General features: G+C 48.5%; 1 protein-coding gene across 1 annotated transcript in view; it reads left to right on the plus strand.

Annotated features, from left to right (window-relative positions):
* The first annotated feature begins 2,228 nt into the window (after positions 1 to 2,228).
* B4GALNT3 (beta-1,4-N-acetyl-galactosaminyltransferase 3) overlaps positions 2,229 to 19,333 on the plus strand; it is a 127,471-nt gene continuing 110,366 nt past the window's right edge. Inside the window, exon 1 of the mRNA XM_034780571.1 lies at positions 2,229 to 2,632. Coding sequence (XP_034636462.1) covers positions 2,491 to 2,632 — 142 coding nt within the window. The 5' untranslated portion in view covers positions 2,229 to 2,490. The remainder of the gene's footprint in view (positions 2,633 to 19,333) is intronic.

A 19,333-nucleotide genomic window follows, 5' to 3' on the forward strand; every position in this document is an offset into this window, starting at 1 on the left:
AACAAGGAGTCTGGTGGCACCTTAAAGACTAACAGATTTATTTGGGCATAAGCTTTCGTGAGTAAAAACCTCACTTCTTCGGATGCATAGAGTGAAAGTTACAGATGCAGGCATTATAATGCCTGCATCTGTAACTTTCACTCTATGCATCCGAAGAAGTGAGGTTTTTACTCACGAAAGCTTATGCCCAAATAAATCTGTTAGTCTTTAAGGTGCCACCAGACTCCTTGTTTTTGTAGATACAGACTAACACGGCTACCCCCTGAGCCTCTAGAATGTAAGCTGCTCCTAGCTACATTGGTGAGCACTTTTGGCCAGCCGCTGCTTGGATTGTGCAACCGAATGACACTAGTCAATATCTCCGGTCCCAGACACAACCCTAGGAACCTCCATCTTGCAGTGTCCAGTTAGTCCCACTGGATGCTGCAAGCTTATGAGTTCATCAATTTAACAAAGAAATTGATATATACCAGGCTTGTTATCCCAAGGGGAGTCTCTGACACTCTTCACACCAAATGCACTGCTTCAGGCAGAACAAACAAACAGATTTATTAACTACAAAAGAGATTTTAAGTGATTATAAGTTAAAGTACAAGAAGTCAGATTTGGTCGAATGAAATAAAAGCAAAATGCATTCTAAGCTGATCTTAACACTTTCGATGCCCTTACAAATTTAGATGCTTCTCACCACAGGCTGGCTTGTTGCCCTTCAGCCAGGCTCTCCCCTTTGATCAGCGCATCAGTCACTTGGTGGTGGTGTCTGTACATAGAGGTGGAAGAGAGAGCAAGCATAGCAAATCTCTCTCCCTTTTATCATGTTTTGTCCCTTCCCGCTCTCCCCCCCCACCCCCACCCCCCTTCAGTGAGCATTACCTCAAGGTAGTCACAATCCAACCAAGGGAACGGATGTGAGTCACTCGAGAGTCCAACAGATCCTTTGTTGCTGCCTAGGCCAATCAGCGTCCTTTGTTCCTGTGAGGCTGGGCTGGGTTTGTCCCATATATGCCCTGATGAGATGTTAACTGCCCCTCTGCTCTTGGAGAGTTTTTCCTGGGCCTCTGCTTCTGGAGAGTTTTGCCTGGGCTTGTTTTAAGCCATGAGGATATATTTTTCAGCCTCACAACTATATACAAGAAATTACAACCAATAACATTACTATAACAACAATGCTCAATGCATTATGAGCCTTCTAAGGACACCCAACGTGACAAACTTTGCATTGGATACCACACAATCATATTATAAGGATGAACATGGGGGTGCAGGGTGTTCCCCCAAGGTACAGATTGTCACAAGTTTCCCATAGTCGACAAAAGCTGCTCTCTCAGAGATTCTCACACGTGAATGAGCTTCACTGACCAGGTGAGACTGTCCACAGCACCTTATGGGTAAGTGGCTGGTGCTGGGGATTCCAGCCATGAAATAAACTGCCAGGACCCTGGGATCTTAGCTAGACTCTTCCTTTTGAACAGAGTGGCCAAAAGTCACATTTGAAATTGGGTAGGCAAAAAACTGAGGCTTAAATGTGCCACTGCAGCCAATCAACAACACCGGGTAAAGAGCAGTCTGCACTGGCCTGATTTGCAAAATCGCATAGGTGCTGGGCACCTGTAGCTCCCTGAATTCAATAACAGGAGCTGTGTGGGTGGTTAGGACCTCTGAAAAATCAGACCACCTAGGACCCCAAAGAGTGGGAGATGTCCCCCTGCATGCACTAAGGAACCTCCATTGCTGATCTGAGGGGGCAAATGGGAGGGGGAGTAGAGAATGCCTTGTGGGAGCACATTCCCCTCTGGGGCTTGGCTGTCCCCAAGAACATCCTCTTCTCCCTCCCCCCTCTCGGAGAAAGCACCAGATTGCACTAAGGGCAAGGATTAGCCAAAACCTTCTCGGGGAGAGGATCCCCCAGCCCCAGGCTTTTATAGCCTTGTCCGGTGACTGGGACAGGCCCCTCGTCCTTCCCCGCCTGCAGCGCAAGACACATAGCGGGATCCTCTCCTTCTGCACCCAGGTTGCCAGGCCCCAGGGAAAGCCCGCCGGGGGTGGCTGGCAGGAGGAGGGCGAATGTGGTTCGCGCGGGGCAGCTGACGCCCAGCCCAGGGCTCCCCCGCCTGAGCCACCAGCAGGGCCAAGCGCGGCGCGAGAGAGACAGGGGAGAAGAGCCGCTGTAACCAGAGAAGGAGGCTGGAGTCCCTTCGAGATCCCGCCCCTGGAGAGGGGTGTGCCTGGGGCTGCAGAGCTCGAGGAGACTGGGAAGCCGGGCTCAGCGGCCGCGCTTGCAGAGAAGGACAGGGTGGGAGTCGGGCACCAGCGCCTGAGAGGGAAAGGGGCAGGAAAGAGCCAGGGGGCGAGCAGAGCCGGGAGGGGGAGCCCGAGCTAGAGATTGTGGGGGGAGCAGGTGAAGGCTGAGGCGGGGATCCCCCCCCCCCCGGGGCACAGCATGTCCCGGAGCCCCTCGGGAGGCTGGCACTGGGCGACCTGAGCAGCGGGATGAGGAGCCGCCCGCTGGGGAAGGTGCTGCGGAGGCGGTTCTGGCTGCTGCTGGCCGTCGGGGTGCTGACCGTGGGGCTTTGGGCCGCCTACCTGGAGCTGGTGGCGTCGGCGGAGACCAGCGGGCACCCCCTGAACCACAGTGAGTCTCCCCAGGGGCGAGGCGGGCAGGGCTGGGACCGCGGGACTTGCCGGGGTGCGGAGCCTTCCCGGCCCAGGAGGGGAGCCCTGATCCTGCCCCTCCTCCCTCTCTGCCATGTGGCCCCACCGCAGCTCGCTGCACAGCTTCGTCCAGTGGAATGGGACGAGGGCGGAGCTGCGGTCCCCGCGCCGCGGCCGCCAGCTGCGGGGCAGAGCCCTGTGCTCATCGGGACAGGGGCACGGCGGGCTGCTACCTCCCAGCGTCGGCGAGTGGTATCGCTGCCCACAGAAAGGAGGAATCGCTCTTCCCTGCCTAGCTCGGACTCTGCCCGCCGGAGACTGGGGCGGGGGGGATGGGTGGGGGAAATGCGTGCTGTCTGGGGAGGGAGAGGGAAAGGTGACGGGGTGCAGCGTTTTTGTCTGCTTTTTGACGTGGATGGGGAATCCTATGCGTTTCCTGCTATCTGGGCCTTCCTTCCTCCGCCCGGTATTGCTGCCCTCTGGAGAACACCTGCAAACAGAGCGAGGACCCACCCACTTATCATAAACGCGGGACACTATCAGACTAATCTGTCTTCTAAACAAACACATCCCCTTCACTGTATTGGTAACACAGATTAGAACACTGGAGGATGGTAACGATCCCTTTTACAGTCACTGTTTTCTGATCCTTATTTCTTTCGTATTTGCATTTCTTCCCCATTTGGCCACGAAAATCAAAGAAGTCGGTTTCCCATTTGTTTTTAGCCAATTTTATTTTCAGGTTCTCCAGTCTGCAAAAGCAGTGGGTCCTAATCCAATGGTGTTTCCCATAGTCGGGCATATGCATAAAGGATTAACCTTGGTTGCAGACAAGCTTTGCAATGCTCTCCAGAGTCTTAGCTTTCATTTTTAAAAACTGTAAACCTCTAGCTGTTCTGATGCAAACAAAACTTTCAAAGTGTAACCCATGCAGCGATGTTTACCTGAGTTTGCAAAGAGCCTGGAACAATAACTCTGTGGTGTGAGTTGTCCTGTTCCTTCATTTTGGTGGGTGCTAACTCAGATGCCATGGTACTTTAAATGTCAGTCATGTTAGCTATGTCACTGTTCATCAAAGCCTCTTAAAATGGAGATGAAGTATATTTTGAAGATTTACATCTGAGTCATTGCTCGTTTTGGGGAGGCCCTTAACAACCCAGCTGGGTTGTAAGCAGGTACAATTGGTTTCATTTGTCTGAAGAGGACTGAGCTTTCAAAAGTTTGGGAAATGCTGTTATTGCAGGTGTTTATTTGAAAACAACTATTTCCATGAGTGGATTTTTTTTAATTATAGGAACATTTTGATGGCCTGTTTGTTTGGGTTTTACACAAATATACATTTTGGGCCAAATCTGAGCTGTCCCTCTTCAAATCCCACTTTGGCCCATTTAACTATCAATGCTTTTAAGCATCCCATTTCCCACACACGTCTTAAATCGTTTGATTCTTAGTTTTAAGAGACAAGGGGATCGGGGCCTAAATTCTGAAAATCAAAACCTGAGCCAACAATGAGCTCCATGACGGCACAGGTGTCCACCTTCACAGAGTTCATTGCAGGAGCTGGGCTTTACACTGGGCCCACCTGTTGTATGTCAACTCTGTTCTCTTGGGTAAAATAATATTTTTTTTTGTTGAACTGCTGCTTTTAACAATGATAGAGGTTTAATCCTCCTAGCTATGATAGCTCCATAATCAATCCTGTTGATTTAAACTGACCTTCAGCTATGGACAGCTTTTACAACTAGGGGCATTCATTGGGGTTTGCTGCAGAAAATGGAAATAGAATGCAATACAATTTTACTTTGTAGAATATCTTCTATACAATCTATCCATCAAGTGTCTAAAACTGTATCCCTTGAATGCAAACTCCTAAATGACAGAGGAATGATGGAATGATGAGACCTGGACAAAGAGTTCAAAATGGGATATTTTGAGGTATTTCAAAAGAGAGTCATAAGGCAGAGGTTGTTTCAGATGTCATGAGCCACCCAAGAAAAAGCTTTCATACTAGCAGTGAGGAGATGGTGGGAAGGCACAAGCGGCAAGAGCAAGTAAAGAGACCAGGACAATGAGCAAGTAAACCTTATTGTGATTTGTGTTCTGTTTCCTCCTCTGCTCCTGGAGGTATGAATTGCACTAGCACATGGGAAAAGTCCTTGTGCTGGGTGAAAGCCTTTTCATATTAAGAAAGGCACTCACAACACTGTCACCCCTACCAGCCTCTCCCCCCCCCACCAAATAAGGAAATCTAATAACATCTCTAAAAAACACAAAACAGTTTACTTCAAACAGCGTTTTGTCCCTAAAAAGGGAGACCCGCTGTAGACTCCATGAAGCCTGCTAGGGACCTTGCTCTTGGTTTTATGTGGACCGGTGATCAGATACTACTTTTAAAACGCTAGAATGAATACACAGATAGATGGCACTAGGCTGCAGTGCAGCTGGGCAGAGCAAATGTGCATATACAAGGAGTGCTCGGAGAGCTCAGTCTCCCTCAACACCTTAGTAATCTAGAGTCCTATTTTCTTGGCATGGTGGGGAGGACCATGCTAACTGCCAACAGTAACAGAAGTTCATCTGTGACTCTCCCTCCTACCTCATTACCTACAAAGAGCTGTTTTGTTTGAAAAGAAATCAAAGGTAGGAATGAAAAACAAATAGCGTTTGTTTCCCTTGGGCTAGTACAGCTCAGTAAACATTCCACCTGTTGGGGCAGAGGCAGCTTTGGTTTTGACTCCATTGTGGTGGTCTTTTCTGAGACCCCTGAGAGCTGAAGGAGAATGGAGGTTTTCAGAGCTATTCAGTCTTCTCTTTTGTTTTTGGATCCCCTTCCTTCACAGTCTCCCAGGTGGAAAGACCTGCTGCAAGGCACAACAGGATACCAGTCAGCATTTATATTAGCAACTTTTCTGATGCAACAGCCTCCGTGTTTGTTTTAAAACCCACGGGCAATTTATATTAGCAGTCAACATTTATATTAGCAACTTTTCTGATGCAACAGCCTCCGTGTTTGTTTTAAAACCCACGGGCAATTCATTTTCAGTAATTTTCCAGGCAAGAGAGCTTAGACTCTCTCTTTCAGTGGCAGAGAATCCTAGAACTGTTAGGGTTGGAAGGGGGCCTACTGTAGATCAGCATTTCCATTGCTAGGTTTGTGACTGAGTTCTCTCAACTGTCTCTAGATGGTGCTTATGGAATAGCCTATGTGTTGAAGCCCAGCTGATACTTCCTTTATGACCATGGAATACTTTCCAAAGAAGTGAGCTCACCCCCCAGGCCAATCTGGAGTCACCAGAAACACTCCCATCCCCCATTTCCACTACTCACAGAGCAGAGCTCAAGTGATGAGCATGCTGTAGTGCTGCACTGCTGCTCCAGTCATCAGAATCCATTTTGCAGAGCGAGGCTGAAGTCATCCCAGTTCCTTCCAAGCTTTGTTTCCCCACAACATTTTTGTAGTGTGAGGGGAGAAGTTGTCAAATGGCCTCACAATGGTATGGGCCCTACAAGTAGAAGTATAGAAACTAAGGCCTGATCCTCCTCTCACATAAGTAACTCCGCCAAACTCAATGGACTTAAACAAGTGTAAATGAGTCTTAGTGAGATGAGAATTAGGTCCTAAAAATATACACTGAAAAGGTCAATCCTCAGCTGGTGTAAATCAGTGTCCATTGACTTCAATGGATCTACATTGGTTTACACCTGCTGAGGATCAGGTTCCAAATGTCCATTTGAGTGTAAACTTAGAGAGAAGGGTTGGAGACTAGGGCCTGGTCTACATTGCGGGCGGGGGGAGGGAAAAATCTATCTAAGTTACGCAACTTCAGCTACATGAATAACGTACTTAGATCGACTTACCACAGTGTCTTCACTGCGGTAAGTCAAAGGCTGACGCTCCCCTGTTGACTCCGCCTGCGCCTCTCACCCTGCGGAGTACCGGAGTCGACAGGAGAGCAATTGGCGGTCGATTTATCACGTCTAGACTAGACATGATAAATCAACCCCCACGGGATCGATCGCTGCCCGTCAATCCAGCATGTAATGTAGACATGCCCTGAGAGATGAGCTTGAGTCACAGAGTTTCAATTCAGAACACGCAGTCTGGATCAGATGTTTGGACTATTTTCTAGTGGAGTGAGGAGACTTTCTGTGAATGAAGATGTGGTGGGTGATGACTAACTGGCACGGCGCCTCCTGCTGGTGGGCCTGGGAATTAGCTCTTTCCAGCCCAGAGCACCCTCTGCAGGCCAGTAGCTCGTCTGCCGCTGCTGTTACCAGATGTGCCCATTACTTTCGGGTATGCTCATTTATTTGGGTTACTCTTCTGGGGAAGGGGATTCTGTAATCCTATCAATGTACTGCTTGTGTCACTTGTGTTTTCATATGGAGCTCTACTTCTCCCTTCTGCAAGTCCCCTCCCAATGGAGCTATCCTGCAGGACCTAGGTTCCCTAGGGCTGGGTTACTCCAGCCCCAGAACTGGATGAACACACACCCACATATACATTAACAGAGCAAGTCTGAGCAGACCGGGTCAATCAGCACTGTCAAGCTGACCCTTGATATGTCTCTGGACTCACTGGGCTGGATGAAGCAGCACTTTCAAGCTGCCTTTCCTTATATGCCCCTGGGCTCCATGGACTGGGTCAAGCAGCACTTTCAAGCTGTTACCCTTATGCGTCCCAGATTCAGCACGTCCCTATCCCCACTCTCACATCACAATTGTACTGGCAGTAAACTACTTGATGAGCAAACCCCACAGTATTTTGGGCACTGCAGGGATCTTTAGCTTAGGTAAAAGTGTTGCTGTAGAATGAATGGGGGAAGCTAAAAACACAAAAGAGTAAAGTTCAGCAAGAGAAAGAGAAGCGACCAAGTTAACCATAAAAGTTATTTATTGAATAATAGTGATAACTACACAAGGAGAGCCTAAACCAACATAACATACATTATTAAAGGTTAATACCTAAGGTAGAAAGGAAAACAGAGAGAGAGAAAGAGGGGGGATCTCACCCACTCCATGAGGCTTGAACTGGTCAGGGTTCCCAGATGATGGTGGTAGCTGAGGGTCCTGAATGCTGGAGACAGGCAGAGCCCCCAGCACGATCAGTCAGGAGAAGATGGAGTTCCAGTGGAACTGATGCATAGTTTGGATCTAAGCATCAGAACCCTGACTGGAGGGTGAGTAGGGATTTTTGTAGAGAAATTACAATTGTTCAAGGGAGAACACTAGATTTGTTTATAGGTAAGCTGATGACTCAAGGGTTTTCTTTAGGCTAGCCAATAGGAACTGATCACTCTTGGCTATGGGTGGTGTTTTCTTCCAGGGAGCTCACAATGCAACTAAGCTGCTTCAGTATTTGGATATCAATTAAGGATTCATTACTAGAATTGGTCTGATAATTGCTGAGCTGGGTGTGTGCATACATAGGTTCATTAGCATCTGGAGCAGAGATTCCCATGATGCAGTGCTTCCCTGCTTTTTCTGGTCCCAGAGTTCAGTGTGGTTCTCTTTTCTCCATTCTGTATGTAAATTGAGATGTCTTCCTGTCCCATCTTTCATGCAGATGAGGCTAGGGGAGTTGTCTCTGCTCTCCATTCTGTATGCTAATAGGGATGTCTTAATCTTGTCACCCTTGTCAGTAGCGGTCTAGGTGTGTCACCCTTCGCTGCTCTCTGCAAGTTTTTTCCTCTGATGGGTTTTGGTTTAAGCAGAGGCTGGCGGGGGAGGGGATGTGTCTTTCATGAGTCAGGCTGGATACTGCACCCTGATTTCCCAAGAATACAGAGGTGTCTGGTATCACTGCCCCCATGTCCCTCCCCGACCCTGGTGCCCTTTCTCTCAGGGTTCTGCCCTCTGCAGTACCCCCACAGTCTCTGGGTCTCCCCACCCAAGGGAGCACCCAACCCTCTATCCTCCCCTTGCCTCAGTGGCTACTGCCAGTCATCATCTAGCACCCACTCGCTGGGGCAGACTGCAGTGTATAAACCACTCATCATTGGCAAGGGGGGGTGGACCAGCTGCCTCTGCCTATATCTGGGCTGCCCCTCTGCAGCCCTAGTACCCTTTTGTGGGCCCTTAGCTTGGCCTGCAGCTTTGCTAGGCAGGAGCTCCCCAGCACTGCACCACCCTAGAGATCCTTCTCAGCTTCCCAGGCAGCCAGCTCCTTCTCTCTCAATGAAGCTAGAGAGAGTGTCTGTCCCAGTCTCTGGCCCTCAGCCCTCTTATAGGGCCAGCCTTGGCCTGACTGGGACGTGACCCCAGCTGTGGCTGCTTCCCCCAATCAGCCTTTCTTTTCCCAGCTGTAGCCCTCTCCAGGGCTGTTTTACAGGAGCAGGGTGGCCACCCTGCTACAGAAGGGAATGCAGCAAAGTAGCAAATTAGAGCATGGACCATCATCCTTGAAGGACTGAGTCCACTGCTTTGAGAGAGATGCTCAAATCAGCAATCACTGCACACACACACACCCCAGATTTCAGTTCAATTAAGATGTTAGTTTCTGATCACATTTCATTTTCCAAGCTATTGCTTATTGCCTGCAAGTCTGACTGATAGGAATGTGACATCTCATTGGCAGTAGTAAAAGAACTTGTTTATCTGATTGGGATATTTAGGATCGTTAAATGAACATGTTGACAATCAAGTGAGGAAAAACAAGGAAACTGGCATGAGCTGCAAACAACATAGGGAAAGCAAAGCAGTGGGTCAGTGATGGGCAGCTCTTCTCACCCAGGGTACGTCTGTCATCATTTGAAACAAGCTGCCACAGGCAGTAAATTGACCCTCTGGGAAGTAATCTGAGGAGTCATAGACAGTTTGTTTACCCCCACCATTGACAGGAGCTAAACTCTTTGGTGTGGGGCTGTTAGTGGAAAAGCTTTGCAGTCAGGTGCCTCCTCCAGCTTGAGTGCTGGAGATGGAGTAGCTTTGTTTTTACTAAATGGAATGTATTGTTCAGGAAAGGTGCTGAACTGACTGTTCTGGAAATTGAAGCCCTCCCTCAATAGAACACTGGAAGCCAAATTATCTGCTCTGAATTATGCTCACACACAACACCACTGACTTCATTGCACGGAGGTGGATAGAGGGCTTCTGGCTGGGCCACCACATCTTGTCCCATCAGATGCTGTTTCTGTACCATCCCCTGGTGGAAAGCCTGGAAACTGTAGGAACTGCCCAGTCAGACACCAGCTCCTGCTGCTTTCATTTCACATTCCCTTGCCTGGCGAATCTTCATGTCACCATCTAAGGTGGAGGGAAAATGTCAAGGGAGCAGAGTCCAAGCCAGAAGCATCAGGGGAGCTTTTCCTCTGCTTTTAGAAGAGGAATGAGAACTGCACTACCCGGTGCTCTCCCTTACGTTAACACCTAAGAGATAGTGAACAAAGTGAAAAGCAATCCTTGAACCCCATGAAATTCAGAGGTTAGGGATTTTGAAAATATCAGCTGTTCTTGCATAGACTGTGCTACATTCTGCAGCAGAGGCAGAGGTGTCTCATGAAGCTATAAAAAGTACAAACAGTCCCAACAAGCATTGAATTTCCTTCTTGCAGGTGTGAATGACACATTGAGTAATCAAGACCTCTGTGTGGAGGATTGGATTAGATTGCTTGGAGGGTGTCACTGGTTGGAACAAGGTAACCAGAGGCCATTCCTAAACCTGTCCCTCCCACCCTTCTCTGTTCCTCCTCATTTCTTTATGCAGGGCCGGCTCCAGTGTTTTGCTGCCTCAAGTGGCGGGGGGAAAAAAGCCGCGATCAGTGGCACTTCGGCGGCAGCTCTACCCCGCTGCTTCATTCTTCGGCGGCAATTTGGCGGCAGGTCCTTCCCTCCTAGAGGGACTAAGGGACCCACCGCCGAATTGCCGCCAAAGAGACGGACGTGCCGCCCCTTTCCATTGGTCGCCCCAAGCACCTGCTTGTTGCGTTGGTGCCTGGAGCCGGCCCTGTCTTTGGGTATGTCTACACTACGAAATTAGGTTGAATTTGTAGAAGTCGGTTGTTTAGAAATCGTTTTTATAAGGTCGAATGTGTGTGTCCCCACACAAAATGCTCTAAGTGCATTAAGTCAGCGGACTGCGTCCACAGTACCGAGGCTAGCGTCGACTTCCAGAGCGTTGCACTGTGGGTAGCTATCCCACAGTTCCCGCAGTCTCTGCCGCCCATTGGAATTCTGGGTTGAGATCCCAATGCCTGATGGGGCAAAAACAGTGTTGCTGGGGATTCTTAGTACATGTCATCAGCCCCCCCCCCTCCCCAGTGAAAGCAACGGCAGACAATTGTTTCGCGCCTTTTTTCCTGGGTTACCTGTGCAGACAAGATACCACAGCAAGCATGGTGCCCGCTCAGCTCACCGTCACCATATGTGATCTGGGTGCCGGCAGACGTGGTACTGCATTGCTACACAACAGCAGCTAATTGCCTTTTGGCAGTAGATGGTGCAGTATGACTGATAGCCGTCATCGGCTATCTGGGTGCTGGCAGACGTGGGACTGCATTGCTATACAGCAGCAGCTCCTTGCCTTTTGGCAGCAGATGCTGTATTACGACTGGTAGCCGTCGTCGTCGTACTCCTCAGTGAGTTCGGTCAGAGGTGCCTGGACAGACATGTTTTGTCTCCTGGAGACTCAGTCCTGCCGGCAGTCCTATTGAACCGTCTTGACGATGATGGTTAGCAATCGTAATGCAGCATCTTCTGCCAAGCACCCAGAAGATGCCGATGGCTATCAGTCATGCTGCACCGTCTGCTGCCAGCCTAAAATGTAAAAGATAGATGGAGTGGATCCAAACAGTAAATGGACCAGATTTGTTCTGTATTCATTTGCTTCCCCCTCCCTCCGTGAAATCAACGGCCCGCTAAACCCAGGGTTTTGAGTTTAATCTTTGGGGGGGCCATTCTGTGTGACAGTTGTTTGTGTTTCTCCCTGATGCACAGCCACCTTTGTTGATTTTAATTCCCTGTAACACATGTTGTCACTCACCCCTCCCTTCCTCCCTCCGTCAAACAATAGTTTCGAGCCTTTTTTCAGCCCAGACGCCATAGCACTGGGATCATGGAGCCCGCTCAGATCACGCAGCAATTATGAGCACTATGGACACCACGCGCATTGTCCTGGAGTATATGCAGAGCCAGAACATGCCAAAGCAAAACCAGGCAAGGAGGCAATTGCAGCGCGGCGACGAGAGTGATGAAGAAATTGACATGGACATAGACCTCTCACTAAGTATGGGCCCCAGCAATGTGCAAATCATGGTGTTACTGGGGCAGGTTCATGACGTGGAACGCCAATTCTGGGCCCGGGAAACAAGCACAGACTGATGGGACCGCATCGTGTTGAAGGTGGGGGACAATTCCCAGTGGCTGCGAAACTTTCGCATGCGTAAGGGCATGTTCATGGAATTTTGTGACTTGCTTTCCCCTGCCCTGAAGCGCCAGAATACCAGGATGAGAGCAGCCCTCGCAGTTGAGAAGCGAATGGCGATAGTCTTGTGGAAGCTTGCAACGCCAGACAGCTACCGGTCAGTCAGAAATCAATTTGGAGTGGGCAAATCTACTGTGCGGGCTGCTGTGATCCAAGTAGCCAATGCAATCAAAGACCTGCTGATATCAAGGGAGTGACTCTGGGAAACGTGCAGGTCATAGCGGATGGCTTTGCTGCAATGGGATTCCCTAACTGTGGTGGGGCGATAGACAGAACCCATATCTCTATCTTGTCACTAGAGCATCAAGCCACCGAGTACATAAACCGAAAAGGGTACTTTTCAATGCTGCTGCAAGCCCTGGTGGATCACAAGGGACATTTCACTAACATCAGCGTGGGATGGCCGGGAAAGGAACATGATGCTTGCGTCTTCAGGAACTCTAGTCTGTTTCAAAAGCTGGAGGAAGGGACTTTCTTCCCGGACCAGAAAATAACCGTTGGGAATGTTGAAATGCCTATAGTTATCCTTGGGGACCCAGCCTACCCCTTAATGCCATGGCTCATGAAGCCGTACACAGGCAGCCTGGACAGTAGTCAGGACCTGTTCAACTATATAGCCTATATAGGCTGAGCAAGTGCGGAATGGTGGTAGAATGTGCATTTTGACGTTTAAAAGCGCGCTGACTCGGATAGACCTCAGCGAAACCAATATTCCAATTGTTATTGCTGCTTGCTGTGCGCTCCACAATATCTGTGAGAGTAAGGGGGAGACATTTATGGCGGGGTGGGAGGTTGAGGCAAATCGCCTGGCCGCTGTTTACGCACAGCCAGAGATCAGGGCGGTTAGAAGAGTACAGCAGGGCGCAGTGTGCATCAGCGAAGCTTTGAAAACCAGTTTTGTGACTGGCCAGGCTACGGTGTGAAACATCTCCTTGATGAACACCCCGCCCCCTACCCCAGTTCACTCTACTTCCCTGTAAGCTAACCACCCTCTCCTCCCCCCTTCAAGTACTGCTTGCAGAGGCAATAAAGTCATTGTTACTTCACATTCATGCATTCTTTATTAATTCATCACACAAATAGGGGGATAACTGCCAAGGTAGCCCGGGAGGGGTGGGGGAGGAGGGAAGCGCCGGGTGGGAAAGGAGGGAAGTACAAGGACACACTGCAGTTTAAAGCTTTAACTCTTATTGAAGGCCAGCCTTCTGATGCTTGGGCAATCATCTGGGGTGGAGTGGTGGGTGGCCGGAGGCCCACCCACAGCGTTTTTGGGCGTCTGAGTGAGGAGGCTATGGAACTTGGGGAGGAGGGCTGTTGGTTACACTGGGGCTGTAGCGGCGGTCTCTGCTCCTGCTGCCTTTCCTGCAGCTCAACCATACGCTGGAGGATATCAGTTTGATGCTCCAGCAGCTGGAGCATCGACTTCTGCCTTCTGTCAGGAATCTGACGCCACCTATCCTCTTCGGCCCACCACCTGCTCTCTTCAGCCCGTGATTCAGCCCGCCACCTCTCCTCTCGTTCATATTGTGCTTTTTTGCACTCTGACGTTGACTGCTTCCACGCATTCTGCTGTGCTGTGTCAGCGTGGGAGGACATCTGGAGCTCTGAGAACATATCATCCCGAGTCCGCCGTTTTCTCCTTCTAATCTTCACTAGCCTCTGTGAAGGAGAAACATTTGCAGCTGGTGGAGGAGAAGGGAGAGGTGGTTAAAAAAGACACATTTTAGAGAACAATGGGTACACTCTTTCACGTTAAATTTTGCTGTTCACATTACACAGCACATGTGCTTTCGTTACAAGGTCGCATTTTTCCTCTTATATTGAGGGCCTGTCGGTTTGGTGTGAGAGATCACTCACGCAGTGCCAGGCAACAGAATTCGGCTTGCAGGCAGCCATGGTAAGCCACAGTCTTTTGGCTTTTTTAATCTTCATAACATGTGGGAATGGTTTCAAACAGCAGCGCCCTCATTTCCCATACCAAGCACCCGTTGGGTTGGCCATTTAAAATGGGTTTGCAATGTAAAAGGAGGGGCTGCGGTTTCCGGGTTAACATGCAGCACAAATCCAACTAACCCCCCTCCCTGCCCCCACACCCAATTCTCTGGGATGATCACTTCACCCCTCCCCCTCACCGCGTGGCTAACAGCGGGGAATATTTCTGTTCAGCCGAGCAGGAACAGGCATCTCTGAATGTCCCCTTAATAAAATTACCCCATTTCAACCAGGTGACCGTGAATGATATCACTCTCCTGAGGATAACAAAGAGAGATAAGGAATGGATGTTGTCTGCATGCCAGCAAACACCAGGACCATATGCTGCCATGCTTTGTTATGCAATGATTCCAGACTACGTGCTACTGGCCTGGCGTGGTAAAGTGTCCTACCATGGCGGACGGGATAAGGCAGCCCTCCCCAGAAACCTTTTGCAAAAGCTTTGGGAGTACATGAAGGAGAGCTTTCTGGAGATGTCCCTGGAGGATTTCCGCTCCATCCCCATGCACGTTAACAGACTTTTCCAGTAGCTGTACTGGGCGCGATTGCCAGGGCAAATTAATCATTAAACACGCTTGCTTTTAAACCATGTGTAATATTTACAAAGGTACACTCACCAGAGGTCCCTTGTGCGCCCTCAGGGTCTGGGAGCACGCCTTGGGTGAGTTCGGGGGTTACTGGTTCCAGGTCCAGGGTGATAAACAGATCCTGGCTGTTGGGGAAACCAGTTTCTCTGCTTCCTTGCTGTGAGCTTCATTATCTTCATCACCATCTTCCTCGTACCCCAAACCCGCTTCCCTGTTGCGTGCTTCTCCATTGATGGAGTCATAGCACACGGTTGGGGTAGTGGTGGCTGTACCCCCTAGCATGGCATGCAGCTCCGTGTAGAAGCGGCATGTCTGCAGCTCTGTCCTGGACCTTCCATTTGCCTCTCTGGCTTTGTGGTAGGCTAGCCTTAGCTCCTTAATTTTCACGCGGCACTGCTGTGCGTCCCTGTTATGGCCTCTGTCCTTCATGGCCTTTGAGACTTTTTCTAATATTTTGCCATTTCGTTTACTGCAAGGGAGTTCAGCTAGCACTGATTCGTCTCCTCATATGGCGAGCAGATCCCGTACCTCCCGTTCGGTCCATGCTGGAGCTCTTTTGCGATCCTGGGACTCCATCATGGTTACCTATGCTGATGAGCTCTGCGTGGTCACCTGTGCTCTCCAGACTGGGCAAACAGGAAATGAAATTCAAAAGTATGCAGGGCTTTTCCTGTCTACCTGGTCAGTGCATCTGAGTTGAGAGTGCTGTCCAGAGCGGTCACAATGAAGCACTCTGGGATAGCTCCCAGAGGCCAATACCGTCGAATTCCGTCCACACTACCCCAAATCTGACTCGGAAAGGCTGATTTCAGCGCTAATCCCCTCATCGGAGGTGGAGTAAAGAAACCGGTTTAGTGGGTCCTTTAAGTCGGAAAAAAGGGCTTCGTTGTGTGGACGTGTCCAGGCTTAATTCGATTTAATGCTGCTATGTTCGACCTAAACTCGTAGTGTAGACCAGGCCTTTATGTATAAATGATGCTGGGAGTGTACTGTCTTTCTGTCTTGTTGTGACGGACTGAGCAACAAATGGTTCTGTCTCGTTTCCAGAGTCTAGTGCAGCAACTCTCCTAACACAATAGTGCATAGTCCTAGTGTCTGAGGTGGAAAATGAGGAGGGCTCAGAAGAAACCAGACAAATGAGCTAATAATACCCCTTTTAGAGGGCCCTGGGCCTCTTTTGGCAGGACCTTCTTTCCTTCTCCCAGCATGCAACTCCTGGCTCCCTTCCCTCCATGCCTCCCCAGAGCAGGCCCTTTTCTCTTTCCTGGGGGTGGGCTCTTCTGCCTCCAGGGTATGATGTAGCACTGTGAATTGCTCAGAATCTGGATGTAGTAGTGGCAGGTGTGTGTGCATTTGTGTACAAGGGAAGCAGCAAGCTACTTCCTTGAAACCAACCCCGGTTTGTTCAAGTGTGTCATCCTCTCTCTCTAGCTGCTGTGCCCAAGCACACCAAGAAACAAGCGTGTCCAGAAACACAGAGGGATCTTTCCGAGTAGATTTACATACAGAGGTTCATGGGCACACACATTACACATACATTTGCAGTATTGTGCATGATTATTTGCATCCAGGGTGATGCAATGCTCATGAGCAGAGACTTGCTGATTTGTGGCTGCACATACTTTTCTTGTACGCATTGAGTATAAACTATAAGCCAAAGGGAGAAGACAGCAAACTAAAAGGTAACACCTTCAAAATGATTGCCTCATGGAAGGTGCTAGCAGCAGAAAAATGCCCTCACTTCCAGATCTGTCTGTGATGTTCCTATGCTTTTGAAGGCCCTAGGAGATGTTCTTCCATATAGCCTCAATCACACACTTTTCCAGGATTCTAGTTCCCTAGAACACAGGATGGATTGCCATCTAATAAACTAAAGGGAGGAGGAAGGAGGCACTAGATGCCGCTGGATATTGCTAATGGGATATGGAGACTTTCTCTTCTACATCATCCATTTAACTCTAGGTGAGGATGGGAATGAGCAGAAGTCATTACCATCTGTTGGTGGCTTAATGGCCTGGGTGGTGGTGATGGAATCTCAGTCCAGACCCTAATGGATGTCTGTCCCCATCACAAGAACCACCATTATAATTGGTTTCTTTATTGGCATACTCATACAGCAGAGAAGCTAAGGCCACCAAGAGTGATCTTCTCTCTTGTTCCTGCAGATGATCCCTTCATAGATTCATAGATTCATAGATTCTAGGACTGGAAGGGACCTCGAGAGGTCATCGAGTCCAGTCCCCTGCCCGCATGGCAGGACCAAATACTGTCTAGACCATCCCTGATAGACATTTATCTAACCTACTCTTAAATATCTCCAGAGACGGAGATTCCACAACCTCCCTAGGCAATTTGTTCCAGTGTTTAACCACCCTGACAGTTAGGAACTTTTTCCTAATGTCCAACCTAGACCTCCCTTGCTGCAGTTTAAACCCATTGTTTCTGGTTCTATCCTTAGAGGCTAAGGTGAACAAGTTCTCTCCCTCCTCCTTATGACACCCTTTTAGATACCTGAAAACTGCTATCATGTCCCCTCTCAGTCTTCTCTTTTCCAAACTAAACAAACCCAATTCTTTCAGCCTTCCTTCATAGGTCATGTTCTCAAGACCTTTAATCATTCTTGTTGCTCTTCATTGGACCCTTTCCAATTTCTCCACATCTTTTTTAAAATGCGGCACCCAGAACTGGACACAATACTCCAGCTGAGGCCTAACCAGAGCAGAGTAGAGCGGAAGAATGACTTCTCGTGTCTTGCTCACAACACACCTGTTAATACATCCCAGAATCATGTTTGCTTTTTTTGCAACAGCATCACACTGTTGACTCATATTTAGCTTGTGGTCCACTATAACCCCTAGATCCCTTTCTGCCGTACTCCTTCCTAGACAGTCTTTTCCCATTCTGTATGTGTGAAATTGATTTTTCCTTCCTAAGTGTAGCACTTTGCATTTGTCTTTGTTAAACTTCATCCTGTTTAGCTCAGACCATTTCTCCAATCTCAGATCATTTTGAATTATGACCCTGTCCTCCAAAGTAGTTGCAATCCCTCCCAGTTTGGTATCATCCGCAAACTTAATAAGCGTACTTTCTATGCCAATATCTAAGTCGTTGATGAAGATATTGAACAGAGCCGGTCCCAAAACAGACCCCTGCGGTACCCCACTCGTTACTCCTTTCCAGCAGGATTGGGAACCATTAATAACAACTCTCTGAGTACGGTTATCCAGCCAGTTATGCACCCACCTTATAGTAGCCCCATCTAAATTGTATTTGCCTAGTTTATCGATAAGAATATCATGCGAGACCGTATCAAATGCCTTACTAAAGTCTAGGTATACCACATCCACCGCTTCACCCTTATCCACAAGGCTCGTTATCCTATCAAAGAAAGCTATCAGATTGGTTTGACATGATTTGTTTTTCACAAATCCATGCTGGCTGTTCCCTATCACCTTACCACCTTCCAAGTGTTTGCAGATGATTTCCTTAATTACTTGCTCCATTATCTTCCCTGGCACAGAAGTTAAACTAACTGGTCTGTAGTTTCCTGGGTTGTTTTTATTTCCCTTTTTATAGATGGGCACTATATTTGCCCTTTTCCAGTCTTCTGGAATCTCTCCCGTCTCCCATGACTTTTCAAAGATAATAGCTAGAGGCTCAGATACCTCCTCTATTAGCTCCTTGAGTATTCTAGGATGCATTTCATCAGGCCCGGGTGACTTGCAGGCATCTAACTTTTCTAAGTGATTTTTAACTTGTTCTTTTTTTATTTTATCCGCTAAACCTACCCCCTTCCCATTAGTATTCACTATGTTAGGCATTCCTTCAGACTTCTCTGTGAAGACCGAAACAAAGAAGTCATTAAGCATCTCTGCCATTTCCAGTTTCCTGTTACTGTTTCTCCCTCTTCACTAAGCAGTGGGCCTACCCTGTCTTTGCTCTTCCTCTTGCTTCTAATGTATTGATAAAAAGTCTTCTTGTTTCCTTTTATTCCCGTAGCTAGTTTGAGCTCATTTTGTGCCTTTGCCTTTCTAATCTTGCCCCTGCATTCCTGTGTTGTTTGCCTATATTCATCCTTTGTAATCTGTCCTAGTTTCCATTTTTTATATGACTCCTTTTTATTTTTTAGATCGTGCAAGATCTCGTGGTTAAGCCAAGGTGGTCTTTTGCCACATTTTCTCTCTTTCCTAACCAGCGGAATAGCTTGCTTTTGGGCCCTTAATAGTGTCCCTTTGAAAAACTGCCAACTCTCCTCAGTTGTTTTTCCCCTCAGTCTTGATTCCCATGGGACCTTACCTATCAGCTCTCTGAGCTTCCCAAAATCTGCCTTCCTGAAATCCATTGTCTCTATTTTGCTGTTCTCCCTTCTACCCTTCCTTAGAATTGCAAACTCTATGATTTCATGATCACTTTCACCAAGGCTGCCTTCTACTTTCACATTCTCAACGAGTTCCTCCCTATTTGTTAAAATCAAGTCTAGAACAGCTTCCCCCCTAGTAGCTTTTTCAACCTTCTGAAATAAAAAGTTGTCTCCAATGCAGTCCAGGAATTTGTTGGATAGTCTGTGCCCCGCTGTGTTATTTTCCCAACATATATCCGGATAGTTGAAGTCCCCCATCACCACCAAATCTTGGGCTTTGGATGATTTTGTTAGTTGCTTGAAAAAAGCCTCATCCACCTC

The sequence above is a fragment of the Trachemys scripta genome, chromosome 1 (assembly GCF_013100865.1).
Source record: "Trachemys scripta elegans isolate TJP31775 chromosome 1, CAS_Tse_1.0, whole genome shotgun sequence".
NCBI classification, from domain to species: Eukaryota; Metazoa; Chordata; order Testudines; family Emydidae; genus Trachemys; species Trachemys scripta.